Source organism: Leptonotus elevatus, chromosome 5 (assembly GCF_054856555.1).
Source record: "Leptonotus elevatus isolate MCC_2025b chromosome 5, RoL_Lele_1.0, whole genome shotgun sequence".
In the NCBI taxonomy this organism is placed as follows: domain Eukaryota; kingdom Metazoa; phylum Chordata; class Actinopteri; order Syngnathiformes; family Syngnathidae; genus Leptonotus; species Leptonotus elevatus.
Window position 1 is genome coordinate 1,753,003 of NC_141243.1, and position 24,498 is coordinate 1,777,500.

Sequence of the window (24,498 nt, forward strand, 5' to 3'; positions counted from 1 at the left end):
TTCTTGAAAAAAAAAGTGACACGAATTTTTTTAAATTACTCTTGAAATTTTTTACTTTTTCTTGAAAATGTCCCTTTCCCTGACATTTTTAAGTGTTGTTTTCCCCCTTCAAAATAAGACTAAACTAAAAAAAATAAATGACATTCTTGAAAAAAAAATCTGAAGGCATTTGAGGTTTTCCTGAAAATTTATATTTCTCTTGAAAAATTGAACTGTTGTCTTGAATTTTTTTTTTAAAACTTTTCTTGAAAAAAATGTGACTTGATTTGTTTTTACCTTGAAAAAGTGACTTCCTAAAAAAAAGTTTAATAAGTTAGTGTTTTATTTCCTTTGAAAATAAGACTTACATAAAAAATATACTCTTGAAAATTGGTAAATTTTCTTGAAAAAGGCTGAAATAAGGCTTGAAAAACAAAAAAAACAAATCATATTGTCCATGTTAAACTTACTTCTGGCAAAACAGCTGTCCACAATTGCGGCAGTGGTGACGTCTCTCGGTGAGCGAGAAGCGCACGGCGCACCCCGAGCAGCTGTCCACCACCTCGTCCTTCACCCAGTGGTCGGCGGCCGAGCGTCCCGGCTGGTCGCTCACCGACCAGCTGAAGACGCGACCGCGCCCGTCGCCCACCAAGATCTTGCTGTGGTCCCTGGCAGGTAACGAAAGAAGGTAAGCGGTGCATGCAAAACCATTTGAACCTTAAGCTGATACGAGGAATGTGGAATAAATGCTCAAACGACTAGCCATAGCGGCAAGACAAAATGGCGTCTCACTTGGAGATGGCGAGCGCGCTGATCTCGGCGGGGTGCGCGTTGTCCTTGCGGTCGAACGCCGTGTGCATGGTGAGTTTGCTGCGGAAGACCAGCTGTCGCTCCCACCTGTAGCCTGTGGACACGTTAGCAAGCTAGCAGTTAGCTGGCGCACCAGCGATTTGTTTTTCATTTGTGGGTGGGGCAAAAAGCGGTGCTCAAATTCTGTTAGTGATTAGCACGCACACCCATGGAGTCGATAATGACACCTACCTGCCCTGAGCTGGTTGAAGTTGCGCGCCTCCACGGTTGGCGGTTGCAACAGTTGAGTGTTGGTGCTGCTGAGGCCGTGGGGGTGCGCGTGGTGAGGGTGCGCGGCCTTGTGTTGGCCTTCCGAGTAATTGACGAACACGAAGCCGTCCTTCTCGTCGATGCTCAGGCTGTCGGACCAGCGGTGGGAGTCGTCCGAGCCGCTGTCCATCGACCATGACGCACCACCTCGTGCAGATGGTCCTGGGCGGGGGGGGGAACAAAAACAAGATCTTCAAGCTTTAGTTTCACCCTGTAGGTGCGTCATAGGTGCATGAATGTTGAAGGTGATATAGTAAACAGGGTTTGTTTGGATTTTTGTGGGTAAATCAAAATAACATATCAAGGTTTGTTTTTATTTTGGTAGGTCAAGGAGGAGGTTGTGGTGCGCCAACTCTAAGGGGGTGCGCAGTTTAATAATTTTGAAAGAGTTTGTTCTACAACATGAAATCTGAGTGCCCTCATATTTTTTATAATTATTTTGAATTTGGGGGGGGGGGGGGGGCGTCAATTTCAGGTATTGAAAGAGGTGTGCAGCTTAATGATCTTTTGTTTAAAAATGTTTGTGGGTTGAGGGAGTGATGGTGCGCTAAATATTTTTTGGGGAAAACAAATCTAACCTATGTTGTTTGCTGACATGGTTTGTTTTTACTAATTTAGTGGATTAACACCCAAAAAACAAAAAACAAATTAAATGTAGTTAAATGCAAAAAATAATTTTTTGCTGGGTGTTACCTCTTGGCCTGTGCACGGCGCTGCCCGGCTGGCTCCCCGGCTGACTAGACGGGTTGCGTGCTGCTTTGTGTTCCTGACTCCTTCCTGCTCCTCCTTCCTCTCCGTCTGATTCGCTGCTGTCCTCATCGCCGCCCTCTGGAGAATCAGAGAAAAATCGCTTAACACTCCCTGACAATATTCGAACAACTTATTGTTATTTTTTTAATTATTTATTTTTTCTGCCTCACCGAGTTTGTCGTCTCCGCAGCAGTCGGGCACATCGGGCTCGACGGGTTCGGGAGCGGGGGTCTCGGGGACTTGGAGGAACTCCATCCTCCAGAACTACAAAAGCAACAAAGCGCTCAAGTTTACGGAGGAACCCGGTACGCACCAAACGCAGGTGTAAAATACGTTAAGCAAAGAGCAATTCCACATTAGCTTGTGGTGCTAGCCGTTTGTTTTTAGTTTGGCAATGCTTTTCGTGTGCGTTTACCCTGACGACACCGTCCGAGTGTCCCGTGGCGATGACGTTGTGAGTGTCCCACTCGTTCATTTCGGATACGCAGCAGCACGCGATGTTCTGGCTGCGTCCGGTGAAGGTGTTGGCGCTGGCGATGGGGCTGCCGTTGATGCTCCACACGTGGATGTACGTGCCCGCGCACGATACAATGTCACCCTGCACAATGCGCACATGAGCTAACATTAGTATGTTAGCAATACTAGTAGTTTTCTTTATATAAGGGTTTGGAGCAGTTAACGGGTCATCTGTTTTTGTCATAATGGCAATTTGGGGATGCTAGCATTAGCCACAGTAGTGGTTTTGGGATGTTAGTATTGGCTACAGGAGCATTTGCACATTTTTACGAGGACCCAACCAAGATGGCTGATTAAGAGGCCGATGATAGACATTTTAAAATCAGCAAAAATGAGCCGATTTTTGCCATTTTTACACATTAACACATTATAACATAAGCCAAAGATTATGAGTTATATATTTTTTTTTTACTTGGCAATAATTGGAATCGGCAAAAGAACAAAAATAAAAACCTAGCCGATTTCTGCCAATTTATTAATTTAATGTATTTTTTTTTAAAACAAATACTAAAAGACAAAATATTAAAGAAGTGATGTCTTTAAATTAGTTGGCTAATTAAATGTTATCAGAATTTTATTCTGCTAAATATTGGAATCAGCATTGACCCAAAAAAGTCAATATTAGTCAGACCTGCATTAGTAGCTGTTGCATTTTCATGACAATAGAACAGAACTTCCCTCTCTGTTACTCTTCTCCGACCGAATGAGCAGCGTTAGTTTATTTAAAACTTATTTTGTGGTTAACTTCTTTTTAAAATTTAGGAACGTCACTCAAGCCATTGCCTGTGACTTGGTTCGCCAGGCAAAGTTTTCCATTGAATGAACTGGAAATGCAATAAATCTGCCGGCGAGATCTTGGACAGTCGCTTAAGAGTCTCGGAATGAATGTTCCCCCGCGTTTGTCTTTGCACGAACCGTGAGCTCGTTGATGCAGAGTGCCGAGACGGGAGCGCGGTGTCCTCGCAGCTGCGTGACGAAGGAAAGCTTGTTGAGGTCCCACACGATGCAGGTTCTGTCCCGAGAGCCGCTGACCACGATGTGGTACGCGGACGACGCCGTCAGACACGTGACGGCGTCCGTGTGGCCCAGCAGCGCCTGCGAACACACGCGAGAGCGGGTAGGCGTGGTGGAACGGCGGCATTCAAATCGTAACGTTTTACCTGCTTGAGCGTGAGCGTCTTGGTTCGCTCTTTGGACGTGCCCGTCTCCCAAACACAGATGGCCGTGCTGGTACCGCCCGTGATCACCAGCTTAGGGTTGGGGCAGATGGCGCACAAGATCTGACCCCACTCGGACAAACACTCGTACACCACCAACGCCTGAAAAAACAAAAAAAACATGAGCGTAATGCTTTGATTTTTTTGAGCTCCAAAGCAAAGTGCCCAGGCCGACTCGGAATGTTGCCTGACCAAGAGGTGCCTCAGCTGGGACACTTTTGGCCAAGCCAGGCTCCTGCAAAGTCTGGATCATTTTTTTTCTATAAATCTAACTGACATTGACCCAAACCTGACCCAAGTCCGGTTCTTGGAAGGACCGTCACTGACCTTATCGGACTCGTAGTTGGCCAGGCGGCAGCTGAGGTCGGCGTAGCCCCACGCGAAAGTCTTGTTCCACGTGGGCGGAGTCAGCACTTTATTCTGCTCCACAGCCAAGATGCCTTTGTCGGTGCAGACGATCTGACCCACCGGCTCCTTCAACTCTGAAACAAAAAAAAACAAAAACAACAACATTTACAATATTTGTCTCATTACATCTTATGCGTGTGTGTGTATACCTTTGACGGGGGCCAGTGAGGGTCTGAGGTTGTCCAGGTGGTAAAAGAAGATCTTCTCGCCGGTGGAGCTCGGCGGAACGTTGGCGGCGTCGCCGTTAACTTTGCTGCGCACCCGTTTTGGCGGGTGTGGCTTCTTAAACAGCTGCAACACACACACACACACATCTTCACGGTGCTATCTTTGTGAGGCCATCTCATTGACATAATGCCTTTCCTAGACCCTTCCCCTAACTCCAACCATCAAAAATTATTGCCTACCCCTATTCCTTACCCTAACCTCAACCATAACCCAATTCAAACCTTAACTCTAAAACCAAGTCTTGACCCTCTAACAGAGGTTTAAACTTGTGATGCCCAGCAAAATGGCCCCACAAGGACGGGTGGGCCCCACTACTCTGTGAAATCCTGATATATTGGCCCCACCATCAAGCAAAAACAAGACTACGTTTGTGACATTAACATTAGCCACAGTGGCAGTCTTGGGAGGTTAGCATTAGCCACACTACAGGCAATATACTATTAACAAAAATTGCATTTTTTTAATTTAGTTGCATTAGCTGCAGTGACATTTTGCGGCGTTAGCGTCAACAGCAATAGCAATAGCCAAAATTAGCAACATAACATTGCATAACATTCTCATTAACTACAAAATAGTTTTAGTGGCAATAGCAATTTTTTTTGACACATCAGATTTTAGAAAATAGCATGAGCTGCATTAGCGCTGGTGACAATATTAGCCACGTTAGCCGTACTTTTTATTACTAGCTACATATACACTTTTTATATATTAGTATTAGCAGTACTGTGGTGTTAACATCAGCAACCGTGTTAGAAATGTAGCATTAGCATTAGCATTAGCATTAGCATTAGCATTAGCATTAGCACCTGCTTGGGGATCTGCCCAAAGTTGTTGATGAATCCGATGGTGGCGGTCTCCTTGAGAGGGTCGTTGATGTTGTAGATGTCCACCTGGCCCTCGTAGAAGAGATGGTGGAAAACGTTGACGGCCTCCACAGCAGGAGGACCTTGCTGCTTGTAGCCGAAGATCAGGTCAATCCACTCGTGGAGGTGCGCCGACACGTAATCGCACTCCAGCGCCTGGACAAAAAACACGCAAGAATGAAAGCATGACCACGGATGAAACGCAAAAATGTTTAATATAGAGTATGCCTGAACTGTGGGGGTGCGCCAGGGCCATCTGCGGGGTGCGCGAGATTGAAAATACCTAACTCTGGTGGTGGGACACTCTTAGCCGAGTAAACTTAAGGGAGACGGTATAATAAAAACTTCTTTTTTTTTTTTTTGGAGTGTGCAGTGGGAAGAGGGGTGCACCAACTCAAGAAAGATGTTCAAGGTGGTGCACAACTTTACAAAACGTGTATATTGATGTGGTGTGTGAGGAAGACGGGGTGCCCTAACACTTTTGTGGTGTTGCTGGGGGTGGGTGCGCAGATCCCAAAATATGGGAAAGACTGCAAAAAACTTTGTTTTTTTTAGGTGGTGTGCAGAAAAGAGAAGGTGCATCAACACCTCTGGGATGTTGAAAGGGGTGTGCCACATCAAACGTTTGTGAAAGACTCTACTAATCTAGCTTTTGAGCATGTGTGCGGAGTAGAAGGGGTGCGCAATCACTTCTGGGGGTGCGCAGCTCCAAAAGTTTTGCAAGGACTGGAGGCTATGCAAGGGAGAGGAGGTGCACAAGTTTGGTCAAGACAGCACTTGATTTTCTTTTCTTTTACGGTACCACTCAGGATGTCCATAAGAGGTGTGTAGGTTAAAAATGATATGGAAAGCGAATGCTAACGGCGCACCTCTCTGTGTACCCGGATGAACTCCCGGGGGTCACCCTTGGCCCACGGAGGCAGGATGACGTCGCCCAGCTTGGTGCCGTTCTGTTTGGCGCCTGTTAGCCTCAAAGAGATAGCCGTTAGCATCAGTGATGTTGTTTGTTGCTATGTGGGCAAGTTAGCCGCTACCGACCCAGGTCAAAGTTGTTGGAGTTGAGCAGGAACTCTGGCAAGTAGAAGAACTCGGGGATGAGCTCCTTGACATCGGCCATGTTGTGCTTAGCGGCGGACAGCCAGGCCTCGCGTACGCTGTGGAACATCCTATCGGCCAGGTCAAAATGGCCGCCCTGGTGGATGGAACCAGTTACGTTAGCTTGGCATTGTTAGCTTAGCTTTATTCGTATTAGGATTTCCTCACCTGTAGTCTGAGGAAAATCTGCGTGAACGGCTCCATGCGCACCAGGTAGGAGGCCACAATCATGGCGGACGAGTAGTGTGTGCCGTAGTGGTAGGCGGGGGTTTCGCCTGCATGGGAAAAAACAATATTAATAAAAAAAAAAAATAATAATCAGTGATCGGTCAATGTGTCACTCAGTGTTTATCCAGTCACTGTTTGTGCTAATTGTCACTCATTACCATTGGGGTCCTCCCAATCCTTGTAGCGTTTCTTGTACTGCGTCAGCCTGTCATCCGTCTGCGCCCCCATCGGCTTGGCCAGATTTCGGAAGGTTTTGGGGTTGCTCAGGTCCAGCTCCTTCACCGCAAAACAAACACAAAACCAGAATCAGCGCAACACGCTTTGAGACAGATGGGGCAGCCGGGCATCTGCCCCGCCGCAGAACTTACCTCGGAGTCAAAGTCAGCCAGGATCCAGGGGAAGACGGGGTACTGCATCAGGTCGTTGTAGGATCGTCCCGCCAACGTGTTGAGGTGCATCAGGTACTGGAAGTTACTGATCTCTCCTCGCTGGGAAAAAAAAGAAGGAAGTCAGGAAAGGACCTGGACCAGGATGAGAGTCCAACTTGCCACACAAGATGGCCGCTTCTTACCTCCCAACGCTGAGTCACAGACTTCTCACCCACCAAAGTGCTCAGGAGACCAGACCTGATGACAACACGACACTTAGGCAGTTAGCCTGAGGTTAGCATTAGCATCTGTGTCAGTACTTTGTATTAGTGGTAGTGGCAGTTGTTTTGATGCTAGCATAAGCCTAAATAGCAGTTTTTAATATGTTAGCAACGGTAGCGTTTTTCTTTCTTTCTTTGTGTTAGCGATAATAACATGTTCTTCCGATGTAACATTTGTGGCTTTATCATATTTTCTTGTTGCTAGCATCAGTGAAGGTTTTAGTTTTTCTGATACCAGCATTATCGACGGAAACAGTTTTTCTATTGTTAGCAATTAAGTTGGCCGCATTTCTCGTTTTAGTGAACGTAGCAGTTTGACTAATGTTAGCATTAGCTACTAGTAATGATTTGTAATGTTAGCCATAGGCATTGCATTGGTTTTGTAACACCCTCATTAGCTTTATTACGACATCATTTTGATTGTTAGCATTGATTGCGGTTTGCAGCTTGCCATATACTGCATTCCTTGCATAATTGCTCTGCACAATTTCTCCCCTTTCATTTTATAAATACAAACGAAACGCACCCTTGTTCCACGCTGGTGTTTGGCCTCTGTCCCGATACTGACTCGGAGCTGTCGGCCAGCGACGGCACCACTGCCAGGAACCTACGAGGATCGGTTTTATAATGAATACAGAGTCCACTCAAATTATAGGAAAAAAAGGGAGTATTCGGTACCTTTGATAGACTTTGTTGCGCACCCCCTTCTGGAAAGCCAATAGGTAGTTCCTTCCATCGGCGGAGAACACCTCCACTGCCATTGGCTGCCGCACAACAACACAACACACTTTCAACACCCTGACAGAGATGACATGATACCCCCCCCACCCCCCCGTAAAGGCAAAGAACAAGTCGTACCTGCAGCAGGTAGCGTCGCTTGTGCACCTCCTTGATGTCCTCGTAGGCAAAGATGCTGCACGTCCGCTTCAGCTGACTCTGACCCTGGCGCGCACCCCTGGGGATGATGGCCTCGTGCAAGCTAGCACACAACAACAGAATTTGATCCACTTTTTTTTGCAGAGTATGTGTGCTTGAAAGACAATATTGAAGTGCGGATACATACTTGGGCGGCAGCGTGTCGATGTCCCTGATCTCTCTGGACACGGTCATCGTGTAGCCGTCAATGACATAGAAGTGTTCTTTTCCAAAGAGCAGCAAACCCTCGCTGGTGTCCAGACCCTGAACGCGGGCGCAGCGGTACATGTGCTGGATCTAAACACATAAACACAAACAAACAAACAAACGGTGTCATATATCAGTAATAAACTTGTATTAATTAAAAATAAAAATAATAATAATAATATGGGATTTTCCAAGAAAAAAAAGGTGTAGTATATTTTCAATGAATAAAACTGTAGTTTTGAAAAGTCTGTCTTTTTGAGAAAAATTATAATAGCATTTTATTAAGTGCATGTGCTTCGATGAAAATTAAGGTTTAAAAAAAGCACATTATAGTGAGAATTTAGTTGGATTTATTTCTAGAAAAAAGGCAAAATATATAAAGATTTAGTCGGCAGTTATTCATGAAAAAAAATAATATTACAAGAATAGTGACAAAAAAGAATTTTTATTTTTTATTTTTAGAAAAACGGCACAATATAGCAAGAAATAAGGCATATAATCTAGAAAACGGCATAATATAGCTAGGAATTTTGGGACTGGGGGTATACGTAATATAATATAGTAAGAATAAAATGAGTTTTCCAGAAAAGACACAATATAGCCAAAATAAAAAAATTCTAGAAATAGAAATAACATATCAAAGACAAAGTAGTATTTTTTTAGGGGGAAAAACAACCTAATATTACAAGAACAAAGCGACAATTTCCACAGAAAAAAAGAAGTTTGAAAATGAAGAGGGTTTTTTTTTCTAGAAAAAAGGCAATGTTTATGAAGAATGTGCATTTTTTTCTAAAAACAAAACAAAACAAGCCATTACATGAGTGAAGAAAATGTTTTTTTAGAATGTTAAAAATGTCATGCCGACCTTCTCCCCCTCCTCCAGCAGCCGCAGCAAAGCGGTGTTGTCAGTGCGCTGCTGCTGCTCCTCTTCGGGCCCGCCCGACTCCAGCAGCTGATCCTGGATCTGATCCTGAGCGTCCTCGTCGCCGCCGTCCGCCGTTGACCGAGAGCGCTTCAGCGGCGCCTTGACCAGGCCTGAGAAGAGAAAAGCTGTACTTTTAAAATAATGACTGATGATAGATTTTACAAGAAAAAAAGGCAGCATTCATCAAAATAGTCATTGTTTCACCCCAAAAAGTATTACAGGAGTAAAGAAAGTATCGAGGTCACAAGTGGTGATTGGTTAGTAGCTCCGTTGATGATTTCCTGTTCCGCGTGCCTCACCTTTGACCCTTGCGATGGTGTCCTCTCCGTGCTCGGGTTCGTGGCGGGTGGTCTCGCCCTCGCTGCTGTGCTCCACCGAGTGTTGGTACATCCCTGGGTTGCCTGACAGAAGGCGCATGTAGTATTCTTTGCTGTCGGCGCTGATGGCGCGACGGTAGCGCACCGGCTTCTGCTCAGGAAGGAGAAAAAAACAATTGTGATTGGGAAATCATTAAAAAAAAAATATATTAAAGTTAAATTTGAGTTTAAATTTGAGTAAAAAAATCTGCTAATGTGGCTCAAATATGATTTTTTTTTTTTTATTGGTCTGTGATTGGTGGCCCACGAATCATCAACATGTAGCTGATTGGGCGTGAATGGTATATTATAAGGTACATAATAATTTTTTTCATTGGTCTTTGGGGCACCACAAATTCGGACTAGCAGTGGACAAATGGCTAACTGGGCATCTGAAATCATTGTTTTAGTGGTATTTAGATAAAAATCAAAACAAAACAAAAACAAATACATGTGTTAGATTTTATTTTTTAATTGATCAACGAATTCTGCCTAGCAACAAGTAGCGTGCTGCTTTTTTATTACTCTTTGAGGTACCTTCATGGTGCTTGACAAATTCTGCCTGGCAACAAGTGATTAAATACGTATGTAAATCTTTTTAATTGATTTTAGGTCTCAAAAACATTTCCTAGCGACAAATGATACCTAACAATAATTTAATAGGTCGTTGGCACACAAATACGATGATGCTTGACGAAGTCTGCCTCGCGACAAGTTACCTCCCGGCGAGAAAGTGGCCTTAAAAGGCGTTACCTGTGCTGAGTTGGTGTTGTTTTCCGTCTCGGAGATGTAAGGGTAGTGGATGTAGAACATGTCGTTGCGCACCATCTTCTTGCGCATGCGGCACGGGCCCTCCGTCATCTCCAACATGAACTTGTCCAGGTGGGAGCCGATGGGCGGCCCCCACAGGCCTCGCTCGCGAAGAAGCTCGTACTCGATGGACGCCCACTCCTCCGTCACATACTTGAGTGCGTTCTGCTGCCGCTGGGCGATGACGAGAGAGAAAAAGACAGATTTGAAGCAATTTTGGAGCAATTATTAAGGCCCGACCGATATGCATTTTTGAGGCAGATATCGATTTTTGGCAGAAAAAAATATCGATTGCCGATTAATCTGTCGATTATTTAATAAAAATATATATTTCATGTACATAATTATTATTTAAATATAACTTGAAAGGACAATGACAAATTAAAACAATAAGAAAGTAAAATAAGAATAGAAGAAAGTAAAATAATAGCAACTGAAAAAAACAGACAAATACTGACTGTTCCTGTGTGTTTTGGCCTCTTGGAGGCAGTGTGGTGCCATGCATCCATGCTGTACACACTTTAAAGTGAGTACAGAAGAAAGTTGTGATTTAATTCTATTAAAATATCAAATTTTTCACACACTGGGAAGAATTTGTGCCTTTGTGTAGTGTTATGTCACCTGTGGGTAGGTGTTCCTACAGCATTTGTGTGTAAACATTCGTTATTTGAAGGAAAAACACTCCCGCAGTCGATGCTAACTTCCTGTTAGCATATGAATGGGATCATCCCATCGCTTTTATCAGTAGCGCTAGGATATCGATGTTTTAAAAACGAAGCATGTTTTGTATTTAAACACTGTATTCAGTGAATGTAATTTTATTGTCGTGTAGTTGCTAATGCTACGCAAGCAAAATGGTGCATTCAGGGTACTTCTGTTTTTTTACCGATAACATTTTAAGGTGTAGAATAATTGTTTTGGCCGATGTTTGAAGAGCAATCATCGGCCGATTATAATTGGCGGCCGATTATAATTGGCGGCCGATTAATCGGCTGCACCCGAGTAATTATAGTGATATTCTTTTGCACACTTGTGCTAATAAAGGTTGTTGATACCTCTTGGTGTTCTTTGTACTGCAACGCCACCAGGTCTCTCACCACGGCGATGTGCGTGAACATCCACTGGAAAGCTTCCTACGGCGCCAAGACAAAAACAATATTGACCCGATGTGACATTTGTGACCGAAGAGTGCGGATGTGGATTTGGCCTGGCACTGGCCTGTGCCGAGAGGCTGTTCTTGTTCAGGCTGTTCTCCTTCTTGTGGCGCCGCACGCCCGTCAGCTTGGACAAGCCGAAACCGCTGCTGACCCGCGACAGTTTGGACTGGCTCGCCACAGCCGGCGACGCCGCCTCGCCGCGGCTGATGCACTTCTTTTCGTGGACTGAAATTAAGAAGACATACTTTGTACTAGAGGCTGGCTGATTAATTAATTAATTCAGTTTGTTAATTCAGTTTGTTTTCATTGGTTATTAGAGCAAATTTGCCACTTTATATTTTTACGAAAATGCTAGTTTCAAGTGAAAGATAAAAAAAAAAGCTCATTAAGTTTTGGCAATCAATTAAATCAATTCCTTCTTCTTTGTGGATTTACAGCAATAGCAAAATAAATACATTTAACGTGAAGCCCGAAAGCTCATGAATGTTAAAATTGACATTTTCACAAAAATTAGTTTGTTTGATCGTAAGATGTTTCGGTTAGATAAAAAAAAAAGTATTTTCATTTTTATTTTATTTTGTTAACGAGAATTTTGTTCAATTTTAGTTATATTGTTAGTTTTTGTTAACTATAACAACCTTGGCTAAATCAGGGTTCATTGTTCACTCCTTCACTATTTCGCAGATTTTTAAAGGGGAATTGTTTATTTACCTCCTAATTTTCTGATGTTTTATTGATGTAGTTTTCCAAAACGTTTCACTCATATATGCTTTATCTTTCATATTTTGCATTTACAATAGCGCAAATACAAAAATGCCAATTGATGTAGCAGCCTTTAATTAATAAATTAATATTGGCGTTACTGAACCGATTAACGTGACACAACGAGACCACAAAAACAAAAAAACAAAAAAAGGGCCCAAAAATGTTGATAATCTGATTGTGTTTTCTCCCTCAATATAAACATTTAATACACAAAAAAATTTTCAAAGCTTTTGAAAATAACGACAAATGAACCATGAATCAAAATGAAAGGCCGTTCTTTTAAGTACTTCAATTAGAGTTGTTAAATGTCCTAAACTCTTTGAAGCGTTCACTACGACAACTTCAGAAAATCCTACCATGCAAAAGTGGCAAAAGTACAAATCAGGATTAAGTCATGAATCAGATTACAAAAAGAATGCAAGCTAATCTGTGGCGTTAACATTATCATACGTAAACAGAGAATGAAATAATATATACATATAATGTGAAAGATAAAGCCTACCGATTGTCCAAAAACGAAGCAGATGTTTTTTTGTTTCTTTTTCCAAATTGCAGCCTTTGTGGTTCTAGAAATGTCATTCTACGACATCGCCATGTTGACTTGAACAAGACTTGTCGCCCCGGAACCGAACTCGTTCCTCACCCAGGTGGTTCTGCCAGCTCTTGAGCGCGGGCTCCTCCAGGGCGGGGCGGGCGGTGGCGATGTCCACGTGGCCGCGGTCGTTGCAGGGCAGCGACACCTTGAAGATGTCTTCCAGCATCTGACGCTTGCTGTGCATCAGCTCCGTCCACACGCGGTTCACCGCCTTCAGCAGGAGCTGCCGACCTGCAAAAAGTCCGTTGGTCTCGAACCAGACCTCCGCCGAGGCAAGCGCTGCTTTGAAAATTCCAGAGTCTCACCTTCGCTGACGTCGTGGTTGTGCACCACATCGCTCTCATTTTCCGGTGACATCATGACGTGCCATGTGGTCATACGGGCTTCCGCCTCCAGGCCAAAGCCTTCCACGCTGCTGCGCACGCACACACAACAACACTTTAGAACAGGACCAGCGATGGAATCTATGATATTATTAATGACACAATACAGGGATGAATGATAAATTATTTAATAGTGATACTTAAAAAAGGCTGCTCTAAATTACAAATATTCTTGTTTTTATAACATATCACTTGTGCAATTTTTATACAAAAATACAAAAAAATTCATTCATCTCCCAATACCAACAAATTGGTATAAAAAGAGCAAATAAATGTGACCTGTTGCCAGGCAGAGTTAGCTGAGCACCATCATTGCTCCAATGACCAATCAAATATTGTTACTTATAAGTCCCACCCACTATGTAGCTTGTTGCCAGGCAGAATAAGTCGAGAAACCATCATTGCCCCAAAGACCAATTAAAATCTGGCAGTCAGGCCTGCTAGGCAACTTGTTGCTAGGCAGAATTTGTCAAGCACCCAATGACCAATAAAAAGTCACACCTTGCGGCGACCGTGGCTCAGGGTGTAGAGACGGTCGTTCGGTAACCAGAAGGCCGGCTGTTCGATCCCCGCTCTCCCCAAGTCATGTGTCGTTGTGTCCTTGGGCAAGGCACTTGACACACTCCAGTGCTACTCACACTGGCGTATAGAAGGTGCGAATGTTTGGTGGTGGTCGGAGGGGCCGTAGGCGCACACTGGCAGCTACGCTTCCGTCAGCCTGCCCCAGGGCAGCTGTGGCTACTTTAAGTAGCTTACCGCCACCGCAGTGTGGAAGTGTGAGTGCATGAATAATGTATCCGTTCTCCCGTAAAGCGTCTTTTGAGTGTCTAGAAAAGCGCTATATAAATCCCATGCATTATTTTTATTATTACCTACCAGATAGGTTGTTGCTAAGCAGAATTCTTTAAATTCCAAAGAGCAATAAAAGCTTATACTAGGATCAGCTGTTGCCAGGCAGAATTTGTCAAGCGCCATCATTTGTGCCCCGAAGATCAACAATATATTAGAATGTACCATTCATGCACATTAGGTAGTTTGTTGCCAGGCAAAATTTGTTGAACCATAAAAAAAAAGACCAATAAAAAGTTGCATTTCATGGTCACAACCAACATGTCATTTGTTGCTAGGTAGAATTCCGAATCCAAAACCCAATACAAGAATTGTAATGTACCAGTTTATAAGGCAGAGGTCTTCAAGCCACAGTGACCAATGAGAACTTGCTCGTCTTGCCCACTAGGTCACTTGTTGCCAGGCAGAATTTATTGACAACCATAATTTGCACCAAATACCAACAATTAAAAAACAAAACAAAAAAACATACCAGTAACTTGTTCACTAATTTGTTGAGAGCCATCATTTGTCTCCCAGAGACCAATCACAAAAATGGATGTCAAAGGTTGCTAGGCAGATTATTGCAATAATTATGTTTTAAAACCAGAAAGAAAAGAGGCTATGATAAGCCTAGAGCTTACATGACAGCAACTGCAGGAATTTCGAGCCAATCACACACTGTGACCCATACGCGCCAACAATCGGCCGTGTCCTTCTGTAAACAGCCTTACCTGCCGGCATGCAGGCAGATGAAGCAATGCGCCAGGCAGGCCACAAAGTCCTGGTCGTGGTTGCCGGGGCCGAGCACCAGGTTGCGGTTGACGGTGAGAACACGCAGCGCGTCCAACAGCGCCACCTGCTGCGCCACCGTCTTGTGCGGCCGGCACAGCTGGTAGAGCACCGTGCGGTTCAGGCAGTGGTACACCACGTCCAGGGACAGACCCTGAGACCGCCTCTTAGACTAGGCAACAAAAACAACATTTGTGGAATTTTACAAGAAGAATTTTTGGAAGATTTTGTCCAAAATATGACTCACTGTCCAACCCTGTGCACCATTGGGACAAAAATGTACTTTTTCTTACAATGTTAAAGTTATGAGGACACAGTATAGCATTTTTGTGCAAAAACAACTTTTTGCGATCCATGTTTCCATTTTTGTGCACAAATATTGAACTTATGTAGTCAAATATTACCAAAGAGGATTAGGGCCAATTCTCACTTTAAAGTGTAAAGAATTAAGTGAGAATCCTGCCACACTTTTTCATCTCTCTTCACTCGCTCTAATCCACTTCTGTAAAATGTAGTTTTTTTTTATAACAATATATTTGACTCAAAAGTGCTGCATTTATGTGCACAAATTTGCATTCTTTTTTTTTCTTCTCGTTTTTCCTTTTTTTTTTTCCTTTCTAAAGATTATTGTATTCTGATGTCCAAATAAACCAAATTTTCTGACAATAATTTGAGGACAAAGTGTAGCAGTTTTGGCCAAAAAAACAACTTTTGTATACAAAAGTGTTTACCCCCCGTCCTGATTTCTTTTTTGTGCATGTTTATTTCCAATCAAACAAATTTAAATATTAGTCTAAGATAACAAGCAATGAAAAAATACAGTTTTTAAATGGTTGTTATTATTATGGTAAAAAAAATAAAAAATTCAAAAGCGATCCCTGTTAAAACTGATTTCATTTCTCGAACCACATCCAGCCTTCACCTGTTAAATCACTAAAACGAGGACCTGCGTGACCAAATAATGTTTGAATGCAATCAGGAAGGCGGCAAACTTTTTCTCACCACTGCGTATGTGTGCGTCGAGCGTTACTAAATTGCTGTTCGCACCTGTCCGATGAGCTGCACGATGAAGTCCACCACCAACTTGGAGTCCTTGTTGAACATGCCCTGCCACAGCTTGTCAACCACGCGCTGGCAGAAGTAGAAGACGTTGTGCACCAAGATCTGGTAGCTGCCGCCGCTGCTGAGGGGCAGCGACGAATCCTCGCCTGCGACAAATAGCATTTTTCTTACAATCTTTTTATGCAAAGTGAGGAATATTTGTGCCAAAAAAACAAAACAGATTTGTGGTCAGGGAAGACCTTTTTATTAGCATGTTGCATAGCATCTCACCCAGTAAAACGTCAGCGGCCAGCAGGTGCTCCATGACGCCATCCAGGATGTTGGACTGAAACTCCTTCTGCTGAGTTCTGGTGGAACGTTCCGGAGATGCCTTTGGATGACAAAAATCATTTCCTTAGCCAATGACAACATCAATCCATGACCAGAAAGTGCAATTAAATGCGGAAGCGCTGACATGCTGGGGAATACATTCAAATGGAACAAAAGTTGAATGGAAAAAAAGATGAATTTATATGAGAGATGTCATTCTAAAATGTTTCCATGAATTCAAAAAATACAGTAGTACACTGTCTTGAAACTGAGTTTGAATCAATGGAGAAAATGTGGAAGAAGAAGGTCAATGTGTCAAATATGTGAGAACTAGTTCCATATATGCCCAGAGAATGAGTTGAAGTTGGAATTGGAATACATGACCAGAAAATTGTAAAATCGCAATGGTCAAAAAATGCGGAAGAAGGTATGCCAAATCTCACACTAGGAATTTTATGATAAAAGTGTGGGAATTTGGGGAATGTGAGAAATCGTTCCATATATGTCCTTGAATAAGCTGAACATTTGAAATTGAGATAGATCGATATGTTTTTTTCAGATCCGATACAGACACCATTTATTAGTAGTCAAGGACGCCGGCAACCGATATTTGGAGCACTTTCACTAAAAGGGAAAATATTGGCATAAAAACATTAAAAATTAAAAATGTTCCCATAATTATCCCATATTTACTCTTATAGTATTGCAAAGCATTTATTCAACAGTGTGACCTATGTTTGAACCATGTGGGTTGGGGTTGTCTGTGAAGAGAGCAAAGTGCGAGAAGCTGCAGTTGCAAAACAGGAACTGTGACCTTATCACAAGGCAGCGGCTGGAACATTTGGCGGTTAAACAGTTGACTGAAACGTTCAGTGCTGAAGAAAAACTTCTGCATTATTGTTTGCGAAATGAATACTGCTGCTTCCCCAAACCCTTCAGAGCAGCAATAGGCTATCTAACAAGGGACCACCCAATAAAAAGAGAGGGCTTGGCGTAGTGTGCTTCAGAGCGGGTAGGAGATTGTAATCTGTGCACATCTCTGTCCGTTCTCCTCGCGAGCAAAAATAATCTATCCTTCTCCTTGTCTGTTGTTTATTAAATGTTCTAGGTTGACTGAATCTGACAACAAACTCCAACTCTTATATATATATATTTTTTTTAAATAATTTTAAGCATATCTTTATTGAACGTTAAGGGTTCGTAAAATATTGGTATTTAAAAAAAAATCTTAGTCAATAGACATTTTTGTTTTAAAAATCTAACAAAAAGTTCAGGGATATTCCAGGGACAGTAGCATGTCTTCAAAAGTAAAATACAAACTTAAGTAAATAGTTCCCTATTGTTTGCTACAGTAAATAAAGCTTTTTAAAATTTCGAAATATCTAAAGTAAAAAAGAGGGAAGGTGCAGAGAGTTCCCAGGATCAGAAGCGTCGATAAAAAATTTAATGATTAGTTCCCTGATTTATTTGTTTTCCCCTGAATACAAAAAAAATAAAAAATCTATCATCTATTATCGGCCTATCTATTATCTATTATTCTTCAAAATGGGCGATGCCGATATTCGTCAAAATGCAGAATATCGGCGCCGATAATCGGTCAATTTCCCATTTTATGCAAGTTGCTCACCTCCAGCAGCAGGTCAATGACGGGCGTCTGCTTGGTGGCGGGCGTGACGCACATGTTGTCCATGATGAGCGCCCTCATGAAGTCCAAGACGTACTTCTTGGCCGGGTGGTTGGTGAGCGACGTCTTGGAGCCCACGTTGCAGTACTCGGACTGGCTGCGGTTCATGCCCGAATCAGAGCCGAACGCCTTGAGCTCCTCGATGGGCGAGCCCGCCTCGTCGTCGAGGTCGCTCACCTGGAAACCGTACGCACCGTTAGCGCAAGTTGACCATCATTGCACTTGCTTTTGTGTACCTTTGTTGTGCGAGCATTTACTTGATTCAACACATGCAGGAACAGGCACAAAAGACACTTGCATATAGCGAGAAGTCGCCATTACCATCTCAGAGTAGGGCCTCATGTTGAAAGGGAAGACGGCGGCGGCCAGGGCGCACAGGAAGTCGGGACTGTGCCACATGGGTGCCAGGTCGGGCACGTTGTGGTACAGGTAGCGGAAGAACTGCATCAGCGTCACCGGGTACTCCCTGAGCCACGAGCCCTCCTCCTCCGACTGCCACGGCTGCCGCAAATGGCACATTTTGCACTTCAAGCTTTGAATTTCGCACAATTTACTGTCATTCTCTCTTCAAAATTTGTAATCTTTTGCCCACTTTTTTGTTGTTGTGGTCACCCAATGTGTTTTTGCCTCACCAGGTTGAGCATGCTCCGCAGCATGGCGAGCAGCAAGAAGGCGGCCTCGGTGCAGACGCAATGGATGGAACCCACCACGGTGGCGCTGGACGCCGGCACGCCAAAGATGAACGTCCACATGGAGTCGAGGTCCAACTGAAGCACAAAGAGAAACATTTAATATGAATATTTATGGGGGTAATTAATATTGATGATTATGTAGTGGAACCTCCAAAGCTGAACAGCCCGGCAAAACTGACTGCATTTTTTGTTGTTGCAACTGTTCCTTATTAACAGTGCTTAACTTTGTTTTTGTTTTTTACAAGAATTTAAAGAATAGTTTTTTTCTTGCAAATCTGCCACTTTATAAACTCGCAAATTTACATGTTGTTTTTTCTCTGAATATTGCCCCCACCCTCTAAAAAATATATATATTTATACGTGGCCCTAATATGCCGTCGTAAGCTTGAACTTGAAACCCGAAACAAAAAAATAATGTCTTGCTTTATTTACAAAAAAATTGAGATGTCTGCTTTTGAACTTCTCATTAGTTTCAGTTTGTGTTCAACTCTGGACGTCCCGCATAATAATGAAGTAGTAAAAAAAGGTTTGCGGTACTGACATGTACCTGCAGGCTGTCCGGCAGCTCGATGACAGGCTGCTGCAGGAAAAGCGCCATCAACAGGAAGTAGAGCTCGGGTACGTTGGTGTGCTTGGGCAGCAGCGTCTGCAGCACCGGGAAGCCTGGGAAGTGGCAGGCGTCGCGGTTGATCTCCCGCACCGTGGAGCGGCCGCCCGCGCTGCGACCCACGTTGAAACCTGTAAACACAATTGAGGGATTAGCTACTGGACCCGAGTGGTGAGTCTGAGTATGATGCTAATGATTTTGCCGCAAGCTGGGAAAACACAACGCAACATCAAGACTACTTAACTCATTCAATCCCCAAAACGTGTAAAAACATTTCCTTCCCTCCCAAAAATGTTTTCACCTGTTTTTTTTGGTGTGTGTTTTTATGCAAGAGCATACAGAAGGCTTTGATGAAAAGGTAGCTTAAAGCAATGGTAGTTGTTATGTTCCATGTTTCTAAGAAGGCCAGCAGGTGGCAGCAGAGGATAAGAGATCAACCAGGGCTATGTTGCAACAAGATCTTTTTGTCAGTGTTTTCACCTGGAATGTGAATATTGGCAAAACGTAGCTATATTCAAATACTTTTTTTTTTCTTTTCTTTTTTGTAATTTTTTTTGTAATTTTATATTCAAATACTAATTGCTGCAAAACGGAAACAGATAGAAATATAATTTACAGCACTTTTCTACTGTGACACCAGAGCTCTACGGCAGGGTTGGAAAAAAAAAAAAAAAGTGACAAAGCAACCCTTGGCCGTGCGGCGTACAAACCGGGAACCCCAAGGAAGGCCAACTCCGACGGAAATGGACCCCCGAGACTTTGAAGGGCGCCGGATGGCACTCACCCAGCACGGTGCCGATCTTGTTGGTGAGCACCGAGTCGGTGTGGTCGAGCCAGCCTCCGCCGCACGCGCCCTCCTTGAAGCGGTGCAGGACGGCCGGGTTGGACAGAAGCACGGTGAGGATCCACAGAGCCGCCGCCACCGTGCTGGAGTGAAGGTGCTCCTCCATGAACATCAACAGCCAGTCCAGGCCCAGAGTGCGCACCAGGTCCTCGCACGCCCTAAAAGGTGAGACGGAAAGATCCATTTTTGTCATTGGAATCAATCACCTTTGCAACTACGGTGAATAAAATAATCATACAATGAATTGTATAGAATCATAATTGAATAAATTGGGAGCGGGTTCAGGGTTTTTCCTGGCTCGAAATGAGGCAGAGGTGGTGCCAATACCAGTCTTATTTCAAGGTATCGGTACTCGCGGCGGTGACCTATACCATTATCGGCCATTTTCCAATCAGGGACTAGAAATTAAAAATTATATGAATACAAAGTTTACAATTTTAACTACAATCATTAAAAATTCATTGACTAGCACTTCTTCGGTACATTAAAGTTTTTAAAAAAGAAAAAAAAAAGAACGTTGTTTCTTCTTCGGTTGTTGCTTCAGGTCTTTCCTGTGAGCTGCTGTTGATATAGCGCCTCCATAATGGCGCAACACTGCAACTGCAATTAAAATGCATTGCTGCCTTGCTCAACCAACACAGCTGGAGCTCTGTGTTGAGAGATAGCAATCGCTCAGGCTGGAGGTGGCGTGCAAATTAGGTGGAGGTGGCCCACTCTGAATTTTTGTACACAGGAAAAACCCTGGTAACCGTATTGCATCATATAGTAGTATTAAGCTGAATCGTATTACTAATGTTACGTAATCTGAATTAAAGTCATCGTATGCACGGCGCGAGTGTTCTCACTGCGCGTTGACGGCCGTCTTGTCTTTCGTGGTGAAGAGCAGCCTGAGCAGGTTGTCCAGCAGCCTGTTGCGGAGCAGGATGAGGTTGGCGGACAGGAGGCCGCCAAAGTCGTCCTCGTTGCCCGCGTCCGTCTTCTCCTCGTTGCTGATCTCCATCACCACGAACTTCTCGCACACGGCAAACGTGGGCAGCGTGGACGACAGGAACTGACCAAACCTGTCACGCAAAACGCGTTGTCTTTGGCATTTTCATTCGCTTACAGTTTTTTTTTTTTTTTTTTTTTGCTTGACAGGATGGTCAACTGGTATATCATTTGCATATCATTTGCATCTATCTGACCTGAGCAGGTCGTAGGGGTTGGGGAAGCCCTGCAGCAAAAGACTGAGCACATTGCTGATGACGGCAACAGTGGGCTGCGACAGCGACGTGTCGCGCAGCGTGAGCAGCAGTCTGGGCACCAGCTGGAACTCGCGAAGAAGCCTGGCATTCTTGGCCGCCTCGCTGCGGGGGCGGGAGGCGAGAGTGGTCATATCAATAACAGGAAACGCAGACGCTAAGTGGTCGGGGAAGGGAGGCGCGCACCTGGACTCGGTCAGAAGCTCAATGAAATGCTCAAAGAGAGAAAGGTGAAGCTCGTAAGGGGCGTGCAGCCAAACCTGAAAACAAAACGTTCACAAATTGTACTTCTTAGTTAATCATTACAAAATATTGTTGTTTTTATGGTTTTTTTATTCTTTAAATGGAAGAACTTTTTGCACAATACGACAACCGTTTACCTTTTTTTAAAAAAATGAAAAATAATTCAAAATTGTATTTTTTGATTATGAAAAAAATAGATCTTACTAATCTAACTGCATAGTATACTTTTATATTCACTTATACTACCTAATATGAAAATACCTTAATAAAAAAAATAGATATTTTAATAAAATGTTAATTCTTTTTTTATATGTAGAAATATAAAAAGTAATTGAACTTTTTTTTTGATAAAGTTGATCTTGTTTTCATAAAAAAACTAACTTTTTAAATATGTTACATTTATTAGATTTTTTTTTAAGAAAATGAATAAAAATTTAATAATGTTTAAAAAAAGATGCAATACTTGTTTAAAATGTTTTTTTTTAATATATATATAGTTATTTTTTTTTTACATGTTTAGATCTTTTGCTTTTACATAATAAAACAATAAAATGAAAAATGATTACGAATAATAATTTTTTTGGATAGTGTTTATCTTTCTAAATTGAATGGCATTACATTTGGATTTTTTCAAATTGATCAAAAATACAATTAAAAACAGAAAAAATGCTTCTAAAATAATTTTAGTTCATTTAAATATTTGCCTTTTCAAAAAATGTCTTTAACTGAATTTCCTATGATATAAATGAACATTTTTGAACAGTTGTGGTATGGCCGTTTTGGGCCGACCGACCTCGAAGTCGCAGAGGAGGTCCTGGAAGGCGGTGGAGTTGGGAATGATGGAGGTCTCGTGCCCGCTGTCCACCGTGCCCACCAGGGAGAAGGTGAGGTGCAGGATGTGGCTGTTGAGCAGAGAGCGCTTCTTCTTCAGCAGCATGGCCAGCAGCTGCGCACAAAACAACATCGGTCACTACTGCAGTGGGCTGTTATCTAAAAGCAGTGTTCTTGGACATATACAGCATTGCGTGCCTTGGTGTTAAAGCCGTCAACCACTTTCATTGACTGTTTGTCAAAAGCTGTGAATCAGTCACTACGGTGGAAAGGTATTCAAAAAGTTAAACGAGCGAATCAGTCACCACAATGCAAAGAATTTCAAAAGCGATGTCCACGGAGCTGCGGGCCCACCTGATACCCCTTGATGCGCTCCATCTCCTTGCTGGCCAGCGGGTTGCTCTTGACCACGCAGACCAGAGCCTTGACGGCGGCGTACAGACCCTCCACGTCTGACGCCATGGCAACCAGACCTAAGATGGCCGCCGCCCCGCCCACGTACTGCAGGTTGGTGGCGACCGGCTTGGGCGAGAAGGCGCGCACCCCTGAGAAAAAAAAAAAAAGAAAAAAAAAAGTTGTCACAAGAAAAAAGCTTGCTAGCATCCTTAGAAATGTTCGCTTTATTCGTTTCTTTAGCTTTGCTTGTCCATTGTTGTGACCTTCACAAGCTTTGCTAGCATAAATAGCGTCAGAGCTTTTTTAGATGTTCCTTTAAAAAGCCTGTTACCTTCATTAGCCCTGTTAGCGTGCTTAGCTTTGTTAGCATTGTTAGCTTCATTTGCTCAGTTGGCCTACCCAAATAGCCGATGACAGCAGCACCGATAGTGCGGGCGGGTCCGTTGAGGTGGCCAGCCGCGTTGTGGACTAGCTTGACCGGCGTGGCGTTTTCGTGAGAGGACACAGCCAGCTACAGAAAGGATGAGAATAAGAAGAGGAACCTTTTGTTTACAGGTGACAAAATGGAGAAGCTAATGTCGTCGTATCTCGTCAAACATCCCAGACAAGATGGATGCAAGCACAAAAAACTGGATGTAGAAGATCTGAATACAACAAATTTGTGCACAAAAACTTAATGCTAAGTCCTATCAAGTCAAAATGAAGTTGGAACCTACCAAAATAAAAGCAACTACATTGTCAAGCATTGCTAAAAAGCAGATAAAAATGCACAAAACCAGTCACGGAAGATCCAAATTTAAGTCTTTTGTTCACAAAAAATCTGCAGTTGAGTCTCATGAAGCCAATAGGAAGAAGAAACCTAACAAAATAAATGCGATATCACCTCTAAACAGAACAGTGGACTCAAAAGTACAAAACCAGTTCAGATCTCAATTCAAGCCTTGTGTTTATTAAAAAAAAAGAAAAAAGCCCTGTCGAGCTGAGTCAAATGCAGGAAATTGGTCACAGAAGCCACAAGTCACATCGCTTTGCTCACAAGAAGCTTCTCCATAGGACAATCAGACCAACAGGAAGTAGAAACCTACCCAAATAAAAGCAAACATGGCTAAACCGGACTCTAGCGGCCCAAACTAGTTGCAGAAGATGCAAATGAAAATCCTTTGATTAGAAGAAGCTTGTGTTGATTCTTGTATAAGTCAACAGCAAGTAAAAATCTGCCAAAATAAAAGTGCAGATAATTCTGGAGAGTGGACTTTAAATGCAGGCAAGCAGAAATCCACCTAAATTCAAAGTCTTTCCTTTGAGTTGATGAGTAGCGTACACCACCTGTTTGGCAATGGCCTTGCTGTCCAGCTTGTTGTAGACCTTCCTGATCTTGGCCACGGTCAGCGTGGACACGGAGACAGCGTAGAGGCTGAAGGACACCTTCTCCTCGGGGACCAGCGCCACCGGAGTGGGCGGCGCCACCTCCGCCTTGGACTCCTTACCTACACAAGGGCATGGGAGACTGTTAGGGCAGAACGGGCGGGGCTTAATCCAAAGACAGCGAGCGGTAGCGGCAGCGGCGCTCACAGGGCAGGTAGACGGCCTGCAGGCTGCCCACGTTGGTGGGGCCCAGCTCGAAGATGGCGGCCACGCTGGCGGCGGGCAGCGCCTCCTCCAGGAAGTGGCACGGCCCCAGACGCCACACCAGGCCTGATAGCTGGCGCTGGGCGGGCGGCGTGCCCACGTAGCCGTACACCGTGCTGGCCACAGGGGGGTTGGCCGAGCCCGAGCCACCCGGTACGCTGTGCACGTAGTGGAG

General features: G+C 43.6%; 1 protein-coding gene across 4 annotated transcripts in view; it reads right to left on the reverse strand.

The window, feature by feature from the left end:
• Nucleotides 1-24,498, reverse strand: part of wdfy3 (WD repeat and FYVE domain containing 3) — a 62,323-nt gene that overhangs the window by 2,825 nt on the left and 35,000 nt on the right. For 3 of the 4 annotated variants that reach the window (XM_086075592.1, XM_086075593.1, XM_086075590.1), the window contains 44 exons: nucleotides 24,267-24,498; nucleotides 24,021-24,181; nucleotides 23,094-23,205; nucleotides 22,653-22,843; nucleotides 22,261-22,413; nucleotides 21,411-21,484; nucleotides 21,168-21,329; nucleotides 20,829-21,044; nucleotides 19,924-20,141; nucleotides 19,074-19,270; nucleotides 18,473-18,607; nucleotides 18,162-18,341; nucleotides 17,784-18,017; nucleotides 16,118-16,217; nucleotides 15,833-15,993; nucleotides 14,728-14,957; nucleotides 13,088-13,197; nucleotides 12,831-13,013; nucleotides 11,484-11,647; nucleotides 11,321-11,398; nucleotides 10,209-10,439; nucleotides 9,399-9,567; nucleotides 9,040-9,209; nucleotides 8,116-8,264; nucleotides 7,911-8,031; nucleotides 7,731-7,816; nucleotides 7,579-7,659; nucleotides 6,975-7,029; nucleotides 6,772-6,891; nucleotides 6,562-6,679; nucleotides 6,344-6,450; nucleotides 6,119-6,272; nucleotides 5,950-6,041; nucleotides 5,024-5,236; nucleotides 4,139-4,280; nucleotides 3,909-4,063; nucleotides 3,525-3,683; nucleotides 3,280-3,459; nucleotides 2,264-2,446; nucleotides 2,019-2,112; nucleotides 1,792-1,926; nucleotides 1,021-1,260; nucleotides 772-883; nucleotides 450-647 (listed from right to left, as the gene is read on the reverse strand). In XM_086075592.1, coding sequence (XP_085931718.1) covers nucleotides 450-647; nucleotides 772-883; nucleotides 1,021-1,260; nucleotides 1,792-1,926; nucleotides 2,019-2,112; nucleotides 2,264-2,446; nucleotides 3,280-3,459; nucleotides 3,525-3,683; nucleotides 3,909-4,063; nucleotides 4,139-4,280; nucleotides 5,024-5,236; nucleotides 5,950-6,041; nucleotides 6,119-6,272; nucleotides 6,344-6,450; nucleotides 6,562-6,679; nucleotides 6,772-6,891; nucleotides 6,975-7,029; nucleotides 7,579-7,659; nucleotides 7,731-7,816; nucleotides 7,911-8,031; nucleotides 8,116-8,264; nucleotides 9,040-9,209; nucleotides 9,399-9,567; nucleotides 10,209-10,439; nucleotides 11,321-11,398; nucleotides 11,484-11,647; nucleotides 12,831-13,013; nucleotides 13,088-13,197; nucleotides 14,728-14,957; nucleotides 15,833-15,993; nucleotides 16,118-16,217; nucleotides 17,784-18,017; nucleotides 18,162-18,341; nucleotides 18,473-18,607; nucleotides 19,074-19,270; nucleotides 19,924-20,141; nucleotides 20,829-21,044; nucleotides 21,168-21,329; nucleotides 21,411-21,484; nucleotides 22,261-22,413; nucleotides 22,653-22,843; nucleotides 23,094-23,205; nucleotides 24,021-24,181; nucleotides 24,267-24,498 — 6,755 coding nt within the window. The remainder of the gene's footprint in view (nucleotides 1-449; nucleotides 648-771; nucleotides 884-1,020; nucleotides 1,261-1,791; nucleotides 1,927-2,018; nucleotides 2,113-2,263; nucleotides 2,447-3,279; nucleotides 3,460-3,524; nucleotides 3,684-3,908; nucleotides 4,064-4,138; nucleotides 4,281-5,023; nucleotides 5,237-5,949; nucleotides 6,042-6,118; nucleotides 6,273-6,343; nucleotides 6,451-6,561; nucleotides 6,680-6,771; nucleotides 6,892-6,974; nucleotides 7,030-7,578; nucleotides 7,660-7,730; nucleotides 7,817-7,910; nucleotides 8,032-8,115; nucleotides 8,265-9,039; nucleotides 9,210-9,398; nucleotides 9,568-10,208; nucleotides 10,440-11,320; nucleotides 11,399-11,483; nucleotides 11,648-12,830; nucleotides 13,014-13,087; nucleotides 13,198-14,727; nucleotides 14,958-15,832; nucleotides 15,994-16,117; nucleotides 16,218-17,783; nucleotides 18,018-18,161; nucleotides 18,342-18,472; nucleotides 18,608-19,073; nucleotides 19,271-19,923; nucleotides 20,142-20,828; nucleotides 21,045-21,167; nucleotides 21,330-21,410; nucleotides 21,485-22,260; nucleotides 22,414-22,652; nucleotides 22,844-23,093; nucleotides 23,206-24,020; nucleotides 24,182-24,266) is intronic. The other variant, XM_086075591.1, reaches the window with a different exon arrangement.